At 41.1% G+C, this 25,371-nt stretch overlaps 1 protein-coding gene across 7 annotated transcripts in view; it reads left to right on the top strand.

Moving 5' to 3' along the window:
- tnikb (TRAF2 and NCK interacting kinase b) overlaps positions 1–23,933 on the top strand; it is an 86,007-nt gene extending 62,074 nt beyond the window's left edge. For 6 of the 7 annotated variants that reach the window (XM_049564610.1, XM_049564611.1, XM_049564615.1 and 3 more), the window contains 9 exons: positions 3,289–3,397; positions 5,251–5,427; positions 5,519–5,662; positions 7,732–7,866; positions 8,175–8,275; positions 9,953–10,102; positions 10,911–11,070; positions 14,321–14,460; positions 18,132–23,933. In XM_049564610.1, the coding sequence (XP_049420567.1) occupies positions 3,289–3,397; positions 5,251–5,427; positions 5,519–5,662; positions 7,732–7,866; positions 8,175–8,275; positions 9,953–10,102; positions 10,911–11,070; positions 14,321–14,460; positions 18,132–18,215 (1,200 nt within the window). In that variant the 3' untranslated portion in view covers positions 18,216–23,933. The remainder of the gene's footprint in view (positions 1–3,288; positions 3,398–5,250; positions 5,428–5,518; positions 5,663–7,731; positions 7,867–8,174; positions 8,276–9,952; positions 10,103–10,910; positions 11,071–14,320; positions 14,461–18,131) is intronic. The other variant, XM_049564613.1, reaches the window with a different exon arrangement.
- The last annotated feature ends 1,438 nt before the right edge of the window (positions 23,934–25,371 follow it).

Here is a 25,371-nt window from a genome sequence, read left to right as displayed (position 1 = left end):
CTACCCTTGACTAGCCTGTTTTTCGGCCTGTCCATGGCTTCTAAGGTAACACACACTAAAACCACACAAACACAAAAAGACGTACCGTAAAACTTGGTGTATAAGTCGCACTTTTTTCCCTTTTTTTTTCATCTAAAAAGTTGGGTGCAGGTTATAGACCGGTGCGACCTATAGACCAAGGTAAATGCTGACATAGGTAATTTGACCCACAAGATGGCGCTACGTTAGGCTGACCAAATGTCCTCTTTTGCCCAGACATGTCCACTTTTCATGTCCTGTCCAGGGCGTCCGGGGGTTTTTATAAACTGATGATAATGTCCGCTTTTCCGTGTGTGTGTGTGTGTGTGTGTGTGTGTGTGTGTGTTAGAGTGTGGCATGGGCAGCATATTTCTGTCCGAACCCGAACCGAGCCCGACATTATTTAATGACCAAAGCACTGAGTTTGTGTCACACAGTGGTTACAGGCTATTTAACAGGCGTGCGCCGTGGGTGCTCAGTGGAGAGGGAGACCTCCGTGTTTGAGACGGGAGCGGGAGGTCCAACGCTTCCAGCGAGAGGACAGGGAGAAATTAAACAAAATAAGATAAAATAGGAAAAACCTGTCTCCCTCTTTTATTTTATTTTCAGCGGGCGGCTGGAGGTCCGAGACTTCCAGAGAGGGGAGAGATAGAAACAAACAGCCAATGTGTGTCTGTGTGTGTTATGTTCAGGCGTTGTCACGTAAATAACAGTGCCCAAGCAATAAACAGGACAGACAATAGGATTTTATTTATTTTTACACTACATTTTCACTGAAAGCTGACCGAATCCGACCCGAGCCCGAATACAATTTATAGCTACATTTTTGACCAAACCCAGCCCGACCCGTCGGGTCCCTTCGGGCTCAGATCGCCACACTCTAGTGTGTGTATGTGTCCCCTATTGGGGCCTATCTTAATTTCTGTCTTTGAGAGATATTATTTTGTAATATAACTGAATTTTCTGCTGCTGCTTAAGAAGTTATTGTGTTTTGAATGTGTTTCAAATTAAAAATAAAGGGAAACAGTGTAGGAATAACTTGTATAACGTTTTTATTAACAAATAGTAATATAAAACCTTGTTTTCCCTGTTTGAGACCTTAAAAAATAGACTGCGACTTATATGCCAGTGCGACTTATATTCCAAGTTTTACGGTACTCGTCTGCTGCAGAGCTGTGTACACAGCTCTGGTCTACTGGCAATGTTAAAGCGGGTTTACCTGTGTTTACAAAACCCACGTACCCACGTGCTAATTTTGGTGGAAAGGGGGATCATGTTTACACCTGCCTTGGCTGGCTTTGCAGACTGACGGAAAACCTTTTGCTGCATGTTCTGTCTTTTCCAAATACAAACTCAGGAATAATGCTTTTAATGCCTGCATCCAATCTAATCCTTTTATGTCTTTTCCAGACATATTATTGTTGTTTTAAGTTAACTAGCATACTAGTTACCTCTGGTTTTGGTTTGTAGTAGTTACCATAGTTACAAATTCCATTAACTCCATTCCACTCCACTCCATTAACTAAATTTTTAGCCTTGTGTTTAGTCAATTATCAGGTGATAACCCCACAGACTCAAGGCTAACCCTGCTCCAGAGAGCCCTTTTCACACTGCATCTAGCCTCAGCTAGCCAAGGGCTTGCTGGTCCTGCCCCTGAAAACACTTCAAAGATTGAATTGATTGCAGGTAGAAACAACATTGTTACTGAATTTGTGGTTAGAAAAGTCCATTTAAAGGCACTGAAACCAAGTCAACGGTCGGCCGTCAGTCAATATTTGTTGGTAAGCATCTGTGGCCCTCGTCGTTGTGGTGTGTCACACACAGCTGGCGCACGTCAGCGCTGGTCAGTTTTTTCCTGCCAATTCAGCATGTTGAATCAGTGAGACCAAAACAAACTTATTTAGCCTTTGAGCTCTTTAGCAGAAACGTTTCCTGATGGTTTGTGTTATTGTTCACTGGCACACAGTAAATATGCTCTGTTCTTTCAACATTGGATTGTGTTGTTAATGTGCTAACTAGCATCAAGACAGTCTTCCTGTTTCCCTTTTTTAATGACGATTACAAACTACAGCTGATTGGCCGTCAGCTGTAGTCTTTGTGTCTATGTGCAACTTTTTGGCAGAGACAAAGGCAACTTGAGGCTTTAAAGTTGGTTTTATGTGTCTGGGTCTTGAAACATTTCGCAACAGAAAAGTTTTCCACCATCTGTCAACAAAGCTAGCCAAAGCAGGTTTTAATATCGAAATGTAAACATTAGTCACTTGTTACATTTACCGTACATTTAACCCAGGGCTAGTAGAAGAGTAGTGTAAATCGTTTAGCACTGGGCTTAGGTTAACTCTGGGTTAACATAGTGTTTGAATAGGAGTTAAGTTAGCCCAGGACTAAGGATATTGGATGTTAGTGTTGATCTAAACAAACAAGCGTTGCTGTCGACATCTGCTTTGTGTCACCTTAAAGGGAAATCTGTGAAACTGCTTTAGAACACAATTAGACTTCCTTGCAACTGGTTTAATTCCTCTAAATCTAAAATAAATATTTCTTTGGATTTCAGAGGCATAACCAGAAAAACGGCAGTTTGTAATGTTTTAGTCCTAAAACAATTAAATCATGTAAATGTTTGTCAATCAGCTTATCGTTCAATTGATTGATCATTTTGCTGCTCTAATTGGCCTCATCTTGTTTTTCCCTCTTTGCATTACAGAGAAGCAGGTCAATAGGAAATTACACTCTAAGCACGAAAATAAAAAATGACAACATGTGGCACCTTTAATTTCCTGCCCTGTTCTATTCCAATCGGTCCCGCTTTGGCTCCAGTGATTTTCCCCACAGATGGAACAAACTGGATTTCTTCCCTCCCTCACTCCACTTGTTTTATCCCCCTCTCTCTCCCTCCCTCTCTCAGTTCTCCAGCCTCTGATCCAGATAGTCCTCCACCCTTAGCACATGATGCAGGTACCTGAGAAAATAAAAGAAACACTGAGAGTTGAGTGAATGTGTCAGTTCTGATGAACATGGAATTACGCAGCCTGAGGCCAAAGAGGGTTTTCATTATTGTGACACAAGAAACAAACAGAAAGCTGTTGAATCCCTACGACCAAAGAGCTTTGAAGATGTTTTCATGACTCACCGTGCTCAAGAAGCCTTCACTGAGCACACTGTGTTTCCTTTTATTCCAGCAGTTACCTGTTTCATTCAGTTTTCCCCCAAAGTAGCAAACCATCAGACAAACATGTGACTGACTGTGCTCTGTGTTTCTGTGATCTGCAGTATGGGATGGGAAGCAGCGGAGGCTCCAAGTCTTCCTTCACACCGTTCGTAGATCCGAGGGTGTATGGGACCTCCCCGACTGATGATGACGATAACATCTCTGCCTCAGGTACATTTTCTCACAGTGTCGTACCTGGAAGCCCCAAAGTAATCACAAGATGAATCTAAAGAGTCTTGAGACAATTAGCAAGAGAAAAACAGAATTCTGCTACACATGATTAGCTTTGTTTCTCTGATTTTTCTCTGCAAAATGATTTAAGTAAAATGGTCTAAGAAGGGAAAATCCCTCTTTGATTATACTGCGACTCATAGACATTTACCCCAATTATTATTATAAATTGAATTAAGCACTGTTCACATAGACCAAGACCAAAATGAGCCCTACCATACACCCAACACAAAGCAGAGCAATGCAGTGCACCTGTCTTGTGCACATTGTGCAAGTACTTCCGCCCATCTGTTTGCTCATGGGCGTGAGGGTCCTAAAATGTGGTGTTGTCAGGTGCATGGTTAGTGTATTGATATTTTGAGGCAGCAGAAAGTGACTGCACCATAGACCAACAAAGACCTAGTCTAAAGTCAGAATGATGCAGTATTTCCTTGCTATTTAAAGGGCCCGTTATTCAGATCACAAGTTGCACCTACATAGGTGGGTTTAAATGCGCATACACTCTGCATATTACACACACAGGGATGCACAGATGGAATGCAGGTGGGTGAGATAATATCTCATAAATGAGGAGAATATTAATGACATCAAGGGCGCAGGAGGTGGAACAACACGGTCTCTTAACAGTTGGCTATTTTACCGTAACTCATGTATTATCTAAAAAAGTTTTTAAAATTTAAACAGCGCATGATAATAGGAGGACTGTAAAAACGACATGAAAAAAAGATGTTTACAGTATGCAAATTTAATGAATTCCCCCGATCTGACATGACAATGTCATCTGGTCAAAGTGCAAGGGACGAGGTCAGCTAAACTTGAGAGGAGATATGCTGTAGCAGGAGCTTATCAATACTGTGGACAGGCTGACAAGATCAGAATATGGTCAGGACAGCTTTTAGCTGCTTTTTAGACAGATTAAATGTCCTTGATTTCCACTGTGGGAACATATCCTGCGGGATGGAATTTTATAGCAGCTAAGGATGGAGCGGCAGACAAATAGCTTTAACATTATGAGTAGCTGAGGGGACTTGAGTGGTTTCAGCAAACAGACAACTGGATGTCCAACACCATTCAAAAGGAAATATTAGATTTTTTGGCTAATGTGGACCAGAGAGAAAATCTGTCTGAGCTGAAGGAGCGCACATTCTTTGGACCAACAGAACAACTGATTTAAGTACGTCCGTGTAGTTTTCCTGTTACTCCCCAATCCAACCACTTGATTACGGTTAGAAACAAATTGTGTTTTGGCTTGAAAGACCTGCTTTTGGTGGCACAATCATGGCTGGAAATGCCTGCCACACACACTATGGTGCGGCACCCCTCAGCAAAAATGCATTACTGTGCGCATGAATGACGTCTCTATAATGTGAACATAGCAGAGAGCAGAACAAAGCTGTTGTCTGACTCCCTGCTAAGAGAGATGTTGTGCACATTTACACACAAGGAGCAGCGTAACTTCATTGATTCGTTCAGAAGCTTAAGTTTAGCTCTGGTTCTTCTGTCACTTTTATAACTACAATTTTTAGTTTTGCTGCTTACATTTCCCTCGTTTCCCTCATTACTCTCAGCAGAAAACCGCTCACTGCTCCAAGCTGCCAAATCCACCATGTACAGTAAATAGCAGTGCACCAGCTGCAGGCACACCTGGCTTTGAAAGGGGATGAGTGATGACGCTGATTGGTTGTATTTGTGTTACTTACTTTGCGCCCTGATTATGCGCAGTTCAACTAGCACAGTAACTTTGGATACAGTGAGTGTAATTATAATGTGCTGTATGTCATGTTGATCTGCAGCGTTGTTTGCTGATGAGCTGCTGAAGCAGGAGCAGGAGCAGGCGAGGCTCAACGAGGCCCGGAAGATCTCTGTGGTCAACGTCAACCCGACCAACATCAGACCGCACAGTGATACGCCCGAGATCCGCAAATACAAGAAACGCTTCAACTCTGAGATCCTCTGTGCGGCTCTCTGGGGTGAGACAGTCACAGAGACACCTTCACTACAGTAATATTAATCATGAGCAGTTACACAGGTAGTGAGAACCGGGCATGTATGTTTGTGCAGGAGTGAATCTGCTGGTGGGGACGGAGAATGGCCTGATGCTGCTGGATCGAAGCGGTCAAGGCAAAGTTTACAACCTGATCAATCGACGGCGCTTCCAACAGATGGACGTCCTGGAGGGACTCAATGTCCTGGTCACCATCTCAGGTTGGTGGAAGCAGTGATGCAATATGACTAAGTACATTTACTCACTGTACTTGAGTACAAATTCAAGGTACCTGTACTTTAAATATTTCCATTTTATGCGACTTTATACTGCTACACCTCTACATCTCAGAAGTAAATATTGCACTTCTTACTGCGCTACATTTGTCAGACAGCCTTATTTGACAGCCTTACTTTTCAGATTCCAATTTTTCATCCTCTTCCTGTCCAGTGAAAACCACCTATCTCCAGATGTGTTGATGTTGAATGTTTGTTAGAAACTGTAGGATAAAGTGTTCCTTTATGTGTTGAGAAAATTCTAAATAAACTCTTTAAAAACCCTCTCGGATTAGCTGGAAAATCCATTGTCAAAAAGCCGAAAACCAGGCTGTTTTCCTGACCCCATGAAAAGCTGACTTTTTAGAGAGAAGTGCTTCTCACAGGACAGCCACACTACAAACATATGATGATAACAAGTTCCTGCAAGTGTTTCAAAACAAAAGCCTAGTCAGTGGGTTGCTAAAGTGCCTCTGCTGTTTCATGACAGCATTTTTCACTCAAGGACACGTCAAAAAGTCTGAGGTGCTGTTGCCATAACACCATGTTTACAGTTGTAAACAGCAGCAGATCATTCTGTGTCCCTACTGGTCAAAGTGATAGCTGTGATGGAAAGAGTCGTGGAAGGCAAAAAAAAAAAAAAAAAAAATCAAACATGCTAGTCTTTCTGTCAGAACATCACAAGGCATCCAAGTTGCAGCTTCACTTGTATATGACACACTACACGGGCTAAAATGATCAATTTGCACAACACTCATTGTGGTTCACGATCCAAGCCGACAATGTAGGACGGCCAGGTCGGGCTATAATTGGGCTGATATCGCATAGTCTGAACTTGGCATTATACATCTACAGCCGTAACGTCCAACATGCACATTAATACAGCAGTAATATTAATACAAAAACAACGGATAGAACAGGAAACACTGACAGCATGAAACATTTTACTGCAACATACATACGTTTACTTCAACTACTTTAAATACATTTTGCTGATTACATACTTTTAGTAAGTCAGATTTTGACTGCAGGGCTTTTACTTGTAGCGGAGTATTTTCACAGTATGGTATTAGTACTTATACTGAAAAAAAGGATCTTAATACTTCTTCCATCACAGCTTAAAAACCTACATCCTGCGGGGCTGGTGATGCCTGGTAATAACTCCACTGATCAACCTTAACAGCTAGGTTTCAGTATCTAAAAGGACGTTTTACTGTGGCCGTAAATTTGATGTTCAAGTAAGTTTGGAGGTTCTTGTAAAAAAACAAAAAAGGACATTTTATGGCATGGAAGTACATTCTCGACCTTAACCAAACAGTATTTAGGTGCCATGACATCTACACATGCTAAGTAATTTCTACCATAACCCAGCCCTTAGCATTTACTGGACAAGACTGTGAGAAGCACTTGAATGCTCCAAACATCAGTTTTCCTCAGTTGTCTTTGTTGATCACTTATTTCAGCCTTTTTTTATTTAGTCATTGTTTCCTGTTTCCCCAGGTTACAGTTGTCTCTTTCATTTTCTTGTGCTCCCCACTGGTTTTTAGTACAGATAGAAAAACAAGACAATAAACATGACGCAGATGTTTCTATTTTTACCAGATTTGACTTTTCATTTTGTGTTTTGCTGCCTTCATAAATAAAGTATTTGCTGATCACATTTGAATGGATGCTACTGCTGATGACATAGAAACAGGTCTTTGCGCTGATGCAATAATAAGTCACATTGACGAGTGTTCAGTATTCAGATCCTTTACTTCAGTAAAAGTACTAATACCACACTGTGAAAATACTCCACTACAAATCAAAGTCCTGCATCCTGAACCTTAACTTAAGTAAAAGTATGTAAGCAAATTATACTTAAAGTACTTACTGTAAAGGTATTCACTGTGTAGTGAAGTGTTAAATGAAAAAATGTAAATGTAAATTGCACTCAGGCATCAGTGGTGGAATGTACACATTCCAGGTAAGGAGAATATTATTTATCTGAACTGTTATTTTCTTTCTATGATCAGGGAAGAAGAACAAGCTGCGTGTTTACTACCTGTCCTGGCTGAGGAACAGGATATTACATAACGACCCTGAAGTGGAAAAGAAACAGGGTTGGATCACTGTTGGGGAACTGGAGGGCTGTGTGCACTACAAAGTTGGTACGTCACCTGGTATATATGTGTTATGAGGACACAAACTTGTCAACACACCCACAGTATGGGGACTTGCTTCCATATGGGGGCAAAAAGTTGGTTTATGCAAAATTAACTGTTAATTTATGTATCATTATTGTTGGATTGGACACTAAGATTTGATTACCTCACTAAATCTTAAAGCATCTGATTAATTGATAAATTAATGATAGTATTTTCATATTTTCTGACTGAATGTAAAGTTTACAAAGCAACCAAGATACACAATTTGACATATCTGACTGTTTTTATGCTTTTCTGCTCTCCTCCTGCAGTAAAGTATGAGAGGATAAAATTTTTGGTGATTGCTCTGAAGAACTCAGTAGAGATCTATGCCTGGGCACCTAAACCTTACCACAAGTTTATGGCCTTCAAGGTAAGATAAGTCCCAATGCACTTCAAGTGTTAATGAGTTGGGTAAAAGGACCTCTTTGTCTTAGAGAACATGTGAGCTAACAGGACACAAGCAGGTGACGAGCATGATGTTTGTTTATTTTTATTTATTTATCCAGGACACAGCCTCACTAAGATACAGGATTTCTTTTACAAACAGGGCCTGGCAAAGAAAAAAACACTATGGTTTAAAAGCATGTCAATACTGTACATCAAGTCAGCAAACCAACAAACCAGCAAGTAGAGAAAAAATTGCAGGCATGCTTTTAATCAATTTAAATACATATCCAGAAAAAATTTACTTTTCATGCATGACCTTACAGTGCCTTACCTTACATACCGCCAAACAGGGTATTTTGCTGTGATTACACCAGTATTTTCCTGAAATGGCCACAGGAGATGGCTTTTTCCATAATCCTACATCTATCTATCTATCTATCTATCTATCTATCTATCTATATGTATAGATAGATAGATAGATAGATAAATAGCAACCTGAAATAAAAACCAGAGAAGCTTGAAAATTCATTCCTTTTGCAGCAGAAAGATAAGGCTTTCTTCTGTGTCATCATGTGGTATGTGCGTAATGATGTCACTGCACTATCTTACTTGTGGTGCAAAACTGCGTAGTGGCACCAGAGGAATAAATGATGAGTTCATCACAACTCCTTTTCACTCTGCTCATAAGAATGAGCATATCTCAAAAACAAAAACAATTAACATAATTGTAATAACTTATGGGAAAACTTTGTTTATGTTTCTACATTTAAAAATCTGTTGGATCAATATGTTTTTTTTTTCTTATTTTGTCAAATCGGATGAAAAAAAAACCAATTTTTGATACTCTCAGAAATGACGTTACAATAAGCAGAATTAACAATGTAGGCACTGGCAGACCATTTCCATTGCAAAGTTTTAAAGAAAAAGTTGATCTTAACTGGAAGCAGGTTGAAGTTATCTAGCTACACTGGCAGCTTTTTATGCTTTCTTTCATTCCTTCTTTATTTATTTTAGAAAATTAGATTTTAGGACTGAATAATGGACAGAAAGCACTCAATCAGATGGGGATTTTGCCTTGAGGGGACATTCTGCTTCCATAACAAGAGCTTGTCCTTCTGATACATAATATACATTTTGTTGATAATGTTCTTGTACTTCTGCTTACGTTAGTCAAACTTTGAACATAGGAGTTTTATCAGTATTTTTAAATTGTGTTTGTGTTTTAAAAATGTTTTACCCATTACTGAATTAAAGATTATGATACTTCTTCCACCACTGCAAATTCAGTAGTTTGTGCATTCTAAAAATGGTGGGCCATAGCTTCAGTCTGCATCTTTTTGTTTTGTAGGAAAATCTTTTTGGTAAGTTGCATTATTTTCTGCTATACAGTTTTATTTGGCACATTTTGTTGCTAATTTATTATTGGTCTAAGTGTTCCTCGAATTATGAACAGAACAGAATTAATTTGAAATTTTAATGTTAACGCCTGTTTTCTCTCTGTAGGTTTGACTGTATGTGTTTGAATAATAAATCTACTTCTGGTGATTCACTTTCTAAAAATGTTTCGTGGTTTCAGTGTGTGTTGTTTGTCATGAGCAGATCTCTTTTGTTGATTATCCTTTAGGTGTTTATTTAATCCATCTGTTTTTCTCCGTTTCAGTCATTCACTGACCTGCAACATCGCCCTCAGCTGGTTGACCTGACAGTGGAGGAGGGACAGAGGTTAAAGGTCATCTATGGCTCCAGTGTTGGCTTCCATGTCATCGATGTGGACTCTGGAAACCCCTACGACATCTACATCCCCTCACATGTTAGTCTGTGTGTGTGTGTGTGTGTGTGTGTGTGTGTGTGTGTGTGTGTGTGTGTACGCGTGCTTTTAAAAACATTTATTGCATGTGATTGCATGTTTAAATTGAGTGATTATAAGATCAAGTTGCGTAATTTAAGGAATGAATGAATGAGTGAGAGCAGATGAACTAATGATTGAGAAAAGATGAAATAACAAATGTGTGACCGAGTGAACAAGAACAAATGACAGAGTAAAATTATGAATTAATTAATAGATGAGAGGGTGATTGAATGAAGGGATAGCTGCTTTCATGAATGATTGAATGAATGAGTGAGTCAGTGAATCCTTAAATAAATAAGTGAATGGATAAGAGGGTGATTGAATGAAGGGATAGCTGCTTTAATGAATGAGTGAATGAATGAATGAGTGAGTCAGTGAATCATTAAATAAATAAGTGAATGGATAAGAGGGTGATTGAATGATGGGATAGCTGTATTAATAAGTGAATGAATGAGTGGTGTAGTGGGTGAATCAGCGTCCTCCTCTAACCCTGGTCTGGTTACAGTAAGAGATGGACTGGAGAAGGAGACGGTAACCACAGCAACCGCCTCACATTGCTTTTGGCAGTCATGAATCACGCTGTGCTCTTGTCTGTTTCCATGGTGAATGCGTGGCTAAGGAGCGGGAGACTCTATTGTTGCAGCAGTTTCTTCTCTCATAGGGTGGGAACAGGGTGTTAAGGGGGTCCAGACCCCCCTGCAGGCTCTCGCCAGCTCCTAACCCCCTGCCCCCACCCCCTCCAACCCCCTCCCGTATGTCGCCCCGGCAGATTCAGGGTCAGGTGACTCCACACGCCATTGTGGTTCTGCCCAAGACGGATGGCATGGAGATGCTGCTGTGCTACGAAGACGAGGGCGTCTACGTCAACACCTACGGACGCATCACCAAAGACGTGGTGCTGCAGTGGGGCGAGATGCCCACCTCCGTCGGTACGTCAACCAATCAGCTCGCTTCTCCCTGACCCCCCTGACCTCTGACCTCTATAAGCGGTCTCAGCAGATCATCCTTCACCCTCACTATTATCTGCCACACCTCCTCCGTTCAAAGCAACACTCCTCTCTCTCCTCCTGCCTTTTGCTTTCAGTCACACCTTTAAACAAGAAGCCAAGGCTGTAGTCTCACCTGTTTCATTACCTTCTCAAAGGAATACAACAGGTTTTTGAGGGTTGAACAGACTGTTCAACTGTATTTTGTAGAGTGATGAAAGCATACTGCACACAGCAGGAGCCAATGTCATCCATGTGAAACTGACTGTTGCTTCATGCTAACACTTTTACATGTTGAATAACAACCTGCTCAGGACTCTTTCCTTTGAATGAGTGGTGCATGGTGCAAAGCAAATTTTAGAAATATTATCTCTAGCTGTGCTAGGGACTGGCTCACATAGGTGCAAAGGTGTAGATTGTTCAGGTGGGCATGCAGGGGACCTCAAAGGGCTCTCCCTCTCCAAAACAAACAAACCTGGAGATTCCCACTTACGTCTGATAACTTAAGATCCAGACATCTGGTCACTATTTCATCCAGTTGAAATTTATAATTATAAAAAAACCTAAAATATGAAAAACGTATCCTAAAAATATGACTTGATAAACTGGATAAAAAGTCAGTTTGTGATAGCTTCTGGCAGACAACCACAACCTTTTTATTCTTTTGCGGGAGGATCTGAGGCTACTCAAATATTAAATGTTTTGTGTGAGTTATAGTTGGAATAAAGGATAACAGTTTCAGCATTAAAAATCACTTAAAAAGTGTTATCATGGAGCTCTGCAGTGTGAGTGTTTTCATCACTTAACTGGTGAGTTGACCAAAGAATGGCAACCCAAAAACTCAGCGTATTTCTTTAACGTCAAGTGTTGAACATCCATCTGCTGCATGAGATGACAACAACACGTCCCACTGAGCATTACCTCGACCCTCTGCCCCGCCATACACACACACACACACACACACACACACACGCACACCAGTCCAGTCACCAGAAGATTGACATTGTATGTTTTTGCAAACCACAAATATGTTATATTTGTATGTTTAATATGTATCATATCAACATTTCTAAAGTGATGTAATATATGAGCTGACTTTGTCATCAGAAGGTGGAGGGGATTGTGGTTGGTGTGACACCTAGACAAGTTGTTGTCATTGCTGTGTTACCAGCGGCTTTTTAGGCAGCAAAGGTGGATGTATTTTAGGAGCTAGTCTCTACGTTTCCTGGAGCTTTTAGTTCCCAACCTTCACTGTTTATCCTGTGCCTCTTAAATTCCCAAATGTTGGTGTAATTTAGCGACCTGTGACTGTGTTTCTTGTAGAATTATAGTTCCCAAATGTGGGTGTTTTTAAGCGATCCATGGCTGTTTTTTCAGCTGCTTTTCAGCCCCCAAACATGGGTGTGTTTTAGGGACCTGTCCCTGTTTTTTCTGCAGCTTTTTAGTTCTCAAATGTTTGTGTTTTTCAGCGACCCATGGCTGTTTTTTCATTGCAGATCGTGCTAGAAAAAGTAGTTGTTTTTAACAACTTCACTGCTTTTCAGCAGGGATTGTGCCCCCAAAAATGGATATTTTAAGCTAAAACATTTTTCCTGACCACAACCACACAAGAAGCTTTTATGCTTAAACCTAACCACATATTAAGCACAGTGTTGCTAAAACATAATATTCAGGTCATTGATACTCTAAAGTGTTACTGTTGTCTTTTATTATGTACTGACTGGCTCATCTGGCTTAAATGGCTTTGTAACATGTCCTTGTGTGACTTAAAAGGCACTTATAACTTAACTGTATTATTGTTATTATTATAATTGGTAAAGTTTCAACATGACTGCTACATCATAACATGCAAATGTAACATATCCATGGTTTGCAAAAATGTACAATGCAGCATTGTTTTATTGCGATTGGTGTATGCGTGTGCGCGCACACACACACACACACACACACACAAATCTTTTACTTTGGACCCTCTACTTTTTATCTGGTTTTTTTTTCTGTGTTGGGGGAAATGCTTGCGTGTTGTTTGTCTGCTGTGTTTAATTCTGTCCTGTTGTTCTGTACGACTGTTAAATATTTCATTCTAACATTCATCCTTGATTGCATTAACTCTAAAACAGCTTAAACCAAACAAGATATTTGCAAGATTCTGCAGACTAAAGGTTTGCAGTGCATCTCAATGGATCTATTATTTATTAGTAAACTCAGTTGGACCGCACAAAGAGGAAATTCGAGCACATCAAGGATGGATCTCGGATGTTATAATCCGAGTGGATCAAAGTCTCTGTGTTTTTCCATTCGCCCTTCACTCTCTGATTCTCAGATGTCAGTGTACTATAACCTGATTGATTAAACATGTATGTTTGACTGACTGCGTCTGTGTCCTGAAGCACTGGTGGTCACTGTATGTGTTCAGCGTGTGGACATCGTCTCCTGTTAACATGTTTGTGTGTATTTTACTGTCAGACCAGTTTCTCACAGCCAAGCCCAGACAAAACACAAAAGCTGCATCGTCGTAGCTTCAATCTCTTTCCTCAGCATCAGAAAAAACAGAGCTCTATTGCAAGAGAGGAGGAACAGAAAGATCTTCCACTGAACTTTATTTCTCTGCTGACCCTTTTCCACTGGTTTAGTCTCTCACACTTAAGACGTGGCTCAGCAACATGTTATTTGTATTTCTGTGCTCAGAAGCCATATAGCGCCAAAACAAAATGGCCTTCAGCACTGATTAAAGAGAAAGCACATTTTTAAACAATGTTCCTGAGATGTTCCTCAGACTAAGAGTTTTCCACTAGAAGGATTTTAATGTAAAGCAGCTTCAGAAAAGCTAAATTTGTCAGTCATCTTAGTCACTCAATTGTGCTCAAACAATTCATTTAAATAAAATACTGACATCAACGGCAATGGATACCCAGCAAGCATCCTGTTAGGCTGTCCTGCATTATGTGTTGCTTTGACAGCATCTTTCCCAACGCCATGATGAGCTCAGAGGTCGTGATCGTTCACATCAGTCAGAAACTGCTGCAATAATCTCCTCCCGGAGGTGAGGCTGAGGAAGCCTCACTGTGTGACTGGCTTGGGTGTGAGACTGGTGATGAGTCTTCTCCTGTCCAATCCCCCTCTGCGTGTGTGTGTGTGTGTGTGTGTGTGTGTGTGTGTGTACGTACGTACGTACCCTCTCCTCTTCCTGCAGCCTACATCCACTCCAACCAGATCATGGGCTGGGGAGAGAAGGCCATTGAGATCCGCTCCGTGGAGACGGGACACCTCGACGGAGTTTTCATGCACAAGCGAGCTCAGCGACTGAAGTTCCTGTCAGAAAGGAATGACAAGGTGAGTGAGTTGGACCTGGACTTTGTGTCCATCAGTGCTCTCTCTCTCTCTCTCTCTCTCTCTCTCTCTCTCTCTCTCTCTCTCTCTTCCTCATAATCTCTACAAACAGATACCTGCAAATGCATGCAGGATCTGTAAGCAACAGGACAAGATTTTGGTATCGGAAGTGTTGTGGTCTCAGGTTGTTGTCCATTTGTAGCTTGGATTTATAAAGAGAACTGGATGAGGGGCCATTCATTCCTATGAAAGTTGCCCAGTGGTGCATGAAGCCAAAAAAAAATTAACTTCTGTGTGGAAAATCACCCAGATCTTTGGCTTTGCTACCGCATCACTGGGCCCATAGAGCAGGGGCACTCGAATGGGGCTAACTTGAATGGGGCTAAAATGCTTCTAGACTTTCGAGATGATATTGGAATGTAAAGATCGAATCCCAAAAGGAAAGGTAATCATATTGCAGAGGCTGTGACGCTAAGAAATATTATCCACTAATTTACAGATCTCTTTTTCACAATGCAAGTCTATGTAAGTCTTTTTGGTACCAATGGCATCACTTGACAGACCCAGAAGTTGTAATTACACAGTTTGTCCACTATGATAATAATAATAATAATAATAACTTTAATTTATATAGCGCCTTTCAAGAAACCCAAGGTCACTTTAAAATACATAGTAGTGAAACAATAACACCAACAGAACAGAACAGAACAGAACTATGTCAAATTGTTCTTAAAACCAGGCGTTATTCCTGGAGCTTGGTTTGTAGTCCACGTATTAGCCAATCACATTCTCAGAACCTATTGTCAGATGACCATTTAGCTTTTTATTAGCTTTTTAAAAATTTTGTCTGCATGAATACAGTACAGGCCAAAAGTTTGGACACACCTTCTCATTCAGTGCGTTTTCTTTATTTTCATGACTATTTACATTGTAGATTCTCACTGAAGGCATCAAAACTATGAATGAACACATGTGGAGTTATGTGCTTAACAAAAAAAGGTGAAATAACTGAAAACATGTTTTATATTCTAGTTTCTTCAAAATAGCCACCCTTTGCTCTGATTACTGCTTTGCACACTCTTGGCATTCTCTCCATGAGCTTCAAGAGGTAGTCACCTGAAATGGTTTCCACTTCACAGGTGTGCCTTATCAGGGTTAATTAGTGGAATTTCTTGCTTTATCAATGGGGTTGGGACCATCAGTCGTGTTGTGCAGAAGTCAGGTTAATACACAGCCGACAGCCCTATTGGACAACTGTTAAAATTCATATTATGGCAAGAACCAATCAGCTAACTAAAGAAAAACGAGTGGCCATCATTACTTTAAGAAATGAAGGTCAGTCAGTCCGGAAAATTGCAACAACTTTAAATGTGTCCCCAAGTGGAGTCGCAAAAAACCATCAAGCGCTACAACGAAACTGGCACACATGAGGACCGACCCAGGAAAGGAAGACCAAGAGTCACCTCTGCTTCTGAGGATAAGTTCATCCGAGTCACCAGCCTCAGAAATCGCAAGTTAACAGCAGCTCAGATCAGAGACCAGGTGAATGCCACACAGAGTTCTAGCAGCAGACCCATCTCTAGAACAACTGTTAAGAGGAGATTGCGCGAATCAGGCCTTCATGGTCAAATAGCTGCTAGGAAACCACTGCTAAGGAGAGGCAACAAGCAGAAGAGATTTGTTTGGGCCAAGAAACACAAGGAATGGACATTAGACTAGTGGAAATCTGTGCTTTGGTCTGATGAGTCCAAATTTGAGATCTTTGGTTCCAACCACCGTGTCTTTGTGAGACGCAGAAAAGGTGAACGGATGGATTCCACATGCCTGGTTCCCACTGTGAAGCATGGAGGAGGAGGTGTGACGGTGTGGGGGTGTTTTGCTGGTGACACTGTTGGGGATTTATTCAAAATTGAAGGCACACTGAACCAGCATGGCTACCACAGCATCCTGCAGCGACATGCCATCCCATCCGCTTTGCGTTTAGTTGGACGATCATTTATTTTTCAACAGGACAATGACCCCAAACACACCTCCAGGCTGTGTAAGGGCTATTTGACCAAGAAGGAGAGTGATGGAGTGCTGCGGCAGATGACCTGGCCTCCACAGTCACCGGACCTGAACCCAATCGAGATGGTTTGGGGTGAGCTGGACCGCAGAGTGAAGGCAAAGGGGCCAACAAGTGCTAAACACCTCTGGGAACTCCTTCAAGACTGTTGGAAAACCATTTCAGGTGACTACCTCTTGAAGCTCATGGAGAGAATGCCAAGAGTGTGCAAAGCAGTAATCAGAGCAAAGGGTGGCTATTTTGAAGAAACTAGAATATAAAACATGTTTTCAGTTATTTCACCTTTTTTTGTTAAGTACATAACTCCACATGTGTTCATTCATAGTTTTGATGCCTTCAGTGAGAATCTACAATGTAAATAGTCATGAAAATAAAGAAAACGCATTGAATGAGAAGGTGTGTCCAAACTTTTGGCCTGTACTGTATGTAGATATTTAATTATAGAGATAAATTGAAATGTTGCCTGGACCTGTCTCAGGTTGCTAATCAAACTGTAAACAGTGAGCGCAGCACTGTGGAGGGAAGTCTGGATATCTGCTGGCTATATCAGACCCTAGAATCACCCAAACTACCATATGTATTTGTATTTGGACAATTTACCAGTCATCTGAAGTGAGTTTTCTTCTGGTTGTCTTTATCAGTTGCTAGTGCTGTAACTTAGGGTATTCAGACACCAACACTATCAGCTCTTCCGCTTTCAGCGGGTGAAGCTATTGTTCAGGAGTATCGCTATTCTAAAATACATTAGCCAGGTGAAGCTGAAGTTAGTTTGGTAAAGTATTTCTACTTTGTTGGGATATTGCTACCACCAAGTGTTGCCACTTGTTTTGGCTTGCTGCTGAAAGCATTGGTACTTTCGACAGTCAGCAGCTCAAACTACTGTATGGTGACAGGCTTGTCTGGGAGATAAAACTCAAGCAACAGACCGTAAACGAAGCCTCAGGTGACCAAGTTTTTGCACGTGTTGGTGGGCAGTTTAACTAGGTCCTGGAGAGACAGTTTGCCGAACAGAGAAATTTGGAAACTTCTGTTCGTAGCAAGAGTAGGTTTTTGAATGACTGGCAGCGTAGTGTTAAGCCCTTTTATAGGAGGAGGGTCTCATCCCTCCCTGATACTGACTCACTTGATTCCACCTATACTGGCTGGCAGAATGTAATAGGAGCCTCTGATGAGGTCACGCTGTAGGCGTTCCCATTGTGAGACACTCACTCATGCTACGCAAGTAACCTAAAGTTTTGTCCTCATGGCGTCAAGGAACATTGTTGTCCTTTTGTTCTGTGGTGTCGCACCTTAAAGTACTGTTTCTTTAAAAAAAAATCAGTGATTGAAGTCCATTTGATAATAATGTTTGAGATTAAAGTTTTACACACGAATAGACAATGTGACTTGACCACTCCTGTTTTCTGTTTAGACCAGTTTTACAATAATATATAATTTTACATATATAAATAAACTTCACCATTTCTACTGTATCAGGAGTGAATAATTTGGGGTTTTAAATAACAGGCCAGTAAAGGTCATTAAACTGAAACAGATAAAAAAAAGTCCCTACAGAGACAGGTGTTGACTGAGGCTAATGCTGTCCTCTCCGTGTGTTTCTTCCCTGCAGGTTTTCTTTGCCTCAGTGCGTTCTGGAGGCAGCAGCCAAGTCTTCTTTATGACCCTGAACAGAAGCTCCATGATGAACTGGTAACCTTTCTCCTTCGACCCACAACCCTCCTCTTCTTAACTCTGAACATCGCCCGACATCAGGAGAGAGGGATAACAGGAGGACAGCGTGTATGTGTGTGTGTGTGTGTGTGTGTATGTATGTGTGTACAGTGTGTGTGTGTTTGTGGAAGAAAATGTGGAGTTGCTGAACGGACGATTGAGCAACTGGAGGAAGAGTTAAACCACAGGAGTGTGCCACCCCTGTATAGACACCCTCCAACTATAGGGGTGCGCTACAGGCCCCATGGATGATTTCACTGCCTGCTGGACAAAGGTGACTCCACGCATTGACAGTGGGCGATGCCTTCACCTTCCCTGTGGACCGTTCGATAGGGCTGATGGTTGTGCTTGAGGGTTTTGACCAAGACTTTAAAGGACACTGACATCATGCCGAGTAGCCTTTGACCTCCTCACTGGATTGAATGGGGAGCTGTGGAGAAGTTCTTTGTGTAGCACATTAATGATTTCTTACAGGGTGTTCACACTGCGAGTACGATTCGTCGTTCGACTCTGCTTGTTGGTGGTAATGCAAGCCAATCAGAAATCTTTTGGTGCGCTGTGTTACAGTGAGTAAACATTACTGGTTATTAAGGTAGCATCAATAGAGGAAGAAAACTTGACTTTGCATTGACCAAAATAGTGGATGCAAATGTTTTTGAGACAAGCTTATCTGAAGTGTCTCAGTTTAAAAGTTACTCTCAGCTGAACCAAAATCACTTCATCCACACTAATTTCGGTTTTCCCCATTGGTTTGGCCCTGTGTCCACACTGAGCTATGTTTTTCTCTCCCAAACATTTTAACTTTTTGAAAACAAAGTACAAAAAACAATAAACTATTCAAATGTTTCACTGTCACAACGTCAGCCTGAACAGACATGGCCATCGACATTTTGGCAGTAAAGTTTAAAAGCAACTGATCACTGGATGTTGACAAGACATCGAGTAAAGTCTCCTTTGCAATCTGTGATTTCAGATTGATCTAGACGACAGTCGTGAGAAAAACGTGGTGAAATCTTTGGACTTCAATCCAGACCATGGTCCTCCTAGATCTTACTGTTATATCTACTATTGTAGAGCAAACATGGCGAAGCAAATTTAAATTAAATTTAAATTTTCTTCATTTGTCAATCCACACAATCAGTCAGTTGGCAGATGAAATGTACCTCCTTGTGTATCCCTCTTTTATACACACAGTGCACACATGCATTAAATGAGGGGGTTAGTGCCGCATCAGCCATAGTGCAGTGCCCCACAACAGTATAGGGGTTTGGTACCTTGCTCTTCAGCTGCCAGTACACACTCCATATTTGGTCTGTATGGGGACTTGAACCGGCAACCCTCTGGTTCCCAAGCCAAGTCCCCGCAGACTGAGCCACTGCCACCCCAATGAAGCCACAATGTGACTGATGCTTGGGGCTGGGTATTGGTACTCGATGCCTTTATGGTATCAACCAAAATAACCCAGAATCTAAATTTCTCTACTCAAACAATAACTGCATTCAATCCTATTTGTGTCAGGAGAGTGATTCCCGACCGTCCTGACTCTGCCAGATACGCTGTCTTTTTGTTGCAGCTGTCTCCGTAGCCGCTCTCCTCCAGCAAACTGTAAGTTCAGTGTTTCCCCGGTTAGCACGAACTCTCACATCTGTCCCTGGAGTGGAGCTTACACTCCCAAACAGTCTGTGTTGCGGTGAAGTCAAGCACAGCGTATTAGACAGAGTTGGCAGGTCAACGTACAGAGATGTCACTGACCCATTTAAAGTAAAGCTACTATACTAGACCACACTCCCTATTATGGGTATCAAATTGTGTACTCAACTGGTATCAGTATCACTTTGAAGGTGCTGGTGTTGGTACTGATATTGTAATTTTTTAAACAATACCCAACTTCTGCTACTGTATGACACTTGTCTACAAACCAAAATATGGCATAAATTGACACAGGCAAGCTAGTGTTATACTTTAGCTGAAAACATAACGTCAAGGTCACTTTGCAGAATTGCCAATTGAAGTGTTAGCACTGTGACTAAAGCTTGTTTTGGCTTCACTTTTGAACCTGACATGGATGATGCAAGTGTCTCTGCTTGCATCTGTTTGTTTTTCAGTTAATATCAAGTGCTACAATCCAGCATTCAACATTCATCAAACAATCTGACATGACTCAAAGCTGATATCATACAGTCTGACACAGATTGTGACCAAGACTTTATTGGACTCATCTCACACCTCAGACAGAGATTTTGCTACTTTCCTTTTGTTCAGGCATTTAATTATGAACAGAGACATTTACAAAAACTACTTAATATGGACACAACTTTGCTAAATTAGCTGTCTAAGAGGCAACCTGGATGGATTGTGGCCGCTGATAGCACCATGAATTTCACATCACTTGCAATCATCACCTTATCTGTCCCGAATCAAGGTCAAATTCACAAAAGGTATTAGGCTAATGATATTGTTGTGCAATCTGTCTATAAAGTTTTGCAGCGGAGTGCAGTTTGCCTTTTTTAGCATCTCATTGCAGTTATCCATGCGGCAAATTATAAAGGTTGGATTTGAGCCAGCAAAACATTAGACAGAAAAATAGCAGAGAAAAAGAAAGTACAATTTTCAGATGGTCCTGACTGAGCCAGGGATAGCAATAGCCAGAGCCAATATAATTTCGGGTTGACTGTCTGAACATCCATCCGTCCATCCATATGTCCATCTGTCCCATTCTATCTCATGAACACCTTGAGGGAATTTCTGAAATTGTCAAATTCACTTTGACAAAACAATGAACTGATTTGATTTTGTGGTCTAAGGTCACTGTGACCTTGCATCGATCTCATTCTTGTGATCGTGACATCTCAAGAACGCCTTAGGTGGAATTTCTTCAAATTGGACACAAACATCCACTTGAACTGAAGAATAAAGTGATTAGAAAATGGTGGCTGAATGTCAAAGTTACTGTGACCTCGGAAAACATGTTTTTGGCTATAACTTAAGAATTCATATGCTAATTATGACAAAACTTCACAATATGTCCAAAACGTCCAATCGATAAAATAATGAGACATGGCCGAAAGGTCAAACGTCAGTTCACTGTGGTGTCATAATGTTCTGCATAAAACACTTCCCTGGCCATTACTCAGCATCTCAGGAACAGAAGGGGAGACATTTGGTCAGATACTCAATTGGTGACACTAATCTTGGGTATCCATCTTGAAACTGTGCTGATTGTATAGATCTTCTGTGTTGCCGGGGGGAAGATGTGTGTGAAGCATCCATGTTTTCACAAACATGGATGTAAACTGTAAGAGAAACTTGACCGGAGGCGTGGAGGCATACAACCACAGGTTGGTCATTTTAGTTTTTGACATGAAACTACTTAACTCAGTGTTTTTACCAGATTCAATCACCAGGCCTGTTTGTTTTGGAGAGGAAGAAACCTCTGCAGATGATTTGTCTACTGCTAAAACCCTCCTGATTAAAGACCAGTGATGGAATTCTAACCGAGGGAAGTTCCAGCTGGTTGCAATGTGCAATCCTCACCTCTGGAGGTCAGTAAATCCCCCTAAATCAGGCATGCCGTTCCTTTAAATATGTGCAAATAGCACAGGATCACCAAGTCGCCGTATGTTTTGCAGAACAGTTAGGGATGCGTTTTACTCTTTGCAGGTGCTTTGAGAATTACATAGTTTATTTTTGTCTTATTTGTGCAGGCTTAGCAGGCACAAAAGCTGTGCAATCCTTTAATGAATTTGCCTATAAGTGTGGACACAGTTTGTATCAGCCTTTAACCACTCTGAGGCCACTGGTCAAATATTGAAGTCAGATTATTTATATGGTGGTCCTTGTTGTTTTTATTATATAAACCACCTCTGATAGTGATGACTGAATCTTAATGGATGTTTTCTTGACTAACATCTTGTAGCAAAAACCTTGAGAGTGTCTTCTTCGCAGATGTTTTTCTCATAAAGCAAATTACATCCGAATCCAGTGATCCTAGAAAGTTGAGCTGTGGTCGATGAGCAAGTTGTTTGCCTGATCGTTGCTCTCTATCTGTTGGAAGTGAATGGATTTGATGACGCTCATAGTGCTCATAGTGTGAACACTCATTTTGAGTGCTGCTGGTGAAACACCTTCTGTGTCTCTTTCCCATCAGGAGAGAAAAATACCACAAACATGAAGTGAGTGTCATAGGGGGAAATGAGACATTTTACATCTGTCGCTGCACAGTTGGTTTCAGCTACTGCGGCTACTTTGTCCTGGTGTATGTCTAGTAAAGGAAGGAAGGTTGTAGATATTGTACTACTGCTGCAACAGCAACACAATAATGAAATCTTCACATCATTTCTCACAAGAAGAACTTGGCGTAGATTAGTTTTCTGCCCTTTGTTCACTCCACCTTTTTCTGTCCCTGCTGTTCTGTGTCCTCTGCACCTGTGTAAATACTCACTTTGATGTTAAGGACAGACTTTGCAAAAGCAGGTGAGAACAGTGAAAAAAAAACAACAGTCTTGCTTTTTTTGTCATACCTCTGTAAATCTGTCCGTTCTGTAGTTTCTCTTAGATGGGAGTTTTTTTTTTCTGACGATAAGCCGAGCGAAGACTTACATGAACGTTTGGTTTGGGTTAACACTCCAAGTTTTTCTCTTTTTCTCTGTAGTTCATCACTGTTTATTTAGTTGTGCATTTGCATGGTGGCATACATGTTTTACCTGTCGTCACTTGTTATGAATTGTAAGTTTAAGGCAATACACAGACTGGTCTGACTGCAGAAGCTGAATGCTGAGAGTCAAACTTTATACAGAAGCCCTGAAGCATTTTCCTTACAAGACTGAGCTGTATATTGAAAGTTTTGAAACTGTAAGAATTTAGCTTAGGGCTTTTATCTCATGAGTAACAGTCAGATAAGTCAAGATTGTACACTGAATAATTATAAATTTACCATTACATTTATATTTTAGGTATTTTGTTGATGCTCACACCCAGAGCAGCTTTTAAAGAGCGAGCAGGACGGAGCTCATTTTTCACCAGGTTGACCCTTTGATGATGAAAAATGCTGATGTTTAAGGTATTGTAATGAGGCTGTGAGAGAGGAAAGTGGTTCACCTTTTACTTGATATTTCTTTTATTGTTCATTGATCTTAAAGGATGCGATAGGTGTAAGCGATGCCACTTTAAGGCCAGCTGAAGCCTTTTACATGTGCAGGATGTTAGCATTAATCAACACCCTGTGAATAAAGGTCAGGAGGCAGGGTCAGTTTGACAGACCATAGATGAAAAAGATATATATACTGTAAGAATTTTCGTTTATGATGATATCTTACTGATCATTTTAGAGAAAGACAAAAAAATATTGTTCACTTATTAAAGCTTAGTTGTCTTTCTACAGAATAGAGAACATAGCTATAAGAATTTCTAAAAAAAAAAAATACAATGTTTTTATTGTGGTATTATTTGTATTTGTATTTCAATTTTTGTACGTATCAAGACTGTGAACGTATGTACGGCTGTCAGCCTGTGCGCGTGTGTATGTTTGAGTGTGTAGGTGAGCAGGTGTGTGCACAGGTGTGTGACATGCATGTGAGTGTATGTTTTCACCTTGTCTGAATCACTGGAATCAGTCAAAAGACAACCTCAATCTGGTAACACACATCTGTGATGTTGGAAATTCTACAATAAATGTCCTCTCCTTGTACAGCAACACCACCGACTCCACTCTCTTTCTTTACTCTGGGTTTGTATGACGAAGTTCTTACACCATACAGTGTTGCTGACAGGTGCGTCGGATGAAAGGTGCACAACGCGCGTGCACTCTGCTCAGACACACACGGAGCAGCCACACATGCAAAAGATAACAAATAAAAATATGATTACAATGTGAAAGGTTATTATTGTGCACATTAAAATATTTATCAGAAACACGTCTTAATGGTCAGTCATTAATCAGAATGATCTAATCGCAGTAATAATGATCATCATAATCCGGGAGGTCCAAGCTGCAGTGTCCGAATATACGGAACTGCGAGCAGACCTCCATGGGCTGATGATGCATAGCCTGTAAAATGAACTTGTCTTTCCCAATTGAATTGTGAGCATGTTGGCATGTAAATCACAAAATCAAAGATGTGAAAACATTTGATAAACTTTATTTTGACATAAACTCAACAATAACCAGCTTCTGTGAGCTAAAAACGTACTTAAAGCCCTACAAGTACAAATGTATACGTATGTAAAAAAAAAACAAAAAAAAAAACAAAACTTTTAGAATGTAAAACTGAAGATCATCTTGTCAGGAGGAGGAGGAGGATGCACAGCGGCCCCACAGCCCGCCGCACAGCCGGGGGTACCTGGGGGAAGCTCCGCAGCCCGAGCGCAGCCAGACCAGGCGGCCGGGTGCAGCCACAGGACTAGCCCTTCCTGGACCTTCTGGCGGGGGGTTCAGGATGCTGGAGAGGGAGCTGGGCTCTCTAACCTCCCGGGTTAAAATAAAATTGAATAACTTACAATTTGTTGACAGCGTTTCTCCCGTGGGCGCGCGCTCTCTCTTTCTCTCTCGCAGTCTCACTCAGTTTCTTTTCTTTTGACTTTTCTAAGATGACAGATGCTGAATATATACTCCCTATCTGATGCTGTGGCTGTTTGTGGTTGGCTGAGAGGGATGTGAACTTATCAGTTTGCAGCCGTGTTACTGTAATCAAATCAGGTTGGGTTTCCATTACGCGTGCCAAACGTGCCAATCCCCTTTGATCTGACAGTAGATGTGACGGGACAGTCGATATAGAGATACATTTATCGTTTCCTCAGCTGTAAAACGCTCACTCTTTGCAGTTGGTAGGTCCGCCATTTAACTAGCTCTCTGCCGTGCGCCTCTTTGAGAGGTGACACTCTGATTGGCTTATTGAATGATACGCCCAAAACACACCCATGACTAATTCACAGAGTAAGTCCAACCCTTTCAGACTCTCCGCCATGGCGCACAGTCTGAAAATGCGCTGTCTAGTGACTGAGACACGCCCATGCGCCGCAAACCTGGCGCTTCATGTTTTAGACCATCTCAATATATATAAATATAAAATATCTCAAAAACACCTTGAGGAAATTTCTTCAAATTTGGCATAAAGCTCCCTGGGACTCAACGATTAACTAAT

The sequence above is a fragment of the Epinephelus fuscoguttatus genome, linkage group LG21 (genome assembly GCF_011397635.1).
Source record: "Epinephelus fuscoguttatus linkage group LG21, E.fuscoguttatus.final_Chr_v1".
Taxonomy (NCBI): Eukaryota; Metazoa; Chordata; class Actinopteri; order Perciformes; family Serranidae; genus Epinephelus; species Epinephelus fuscoguttatus.
Note: the sequence above shows the minus strand (reverse complement) of the source record. Positions and strands in the feature narration are given on the sequence as shown.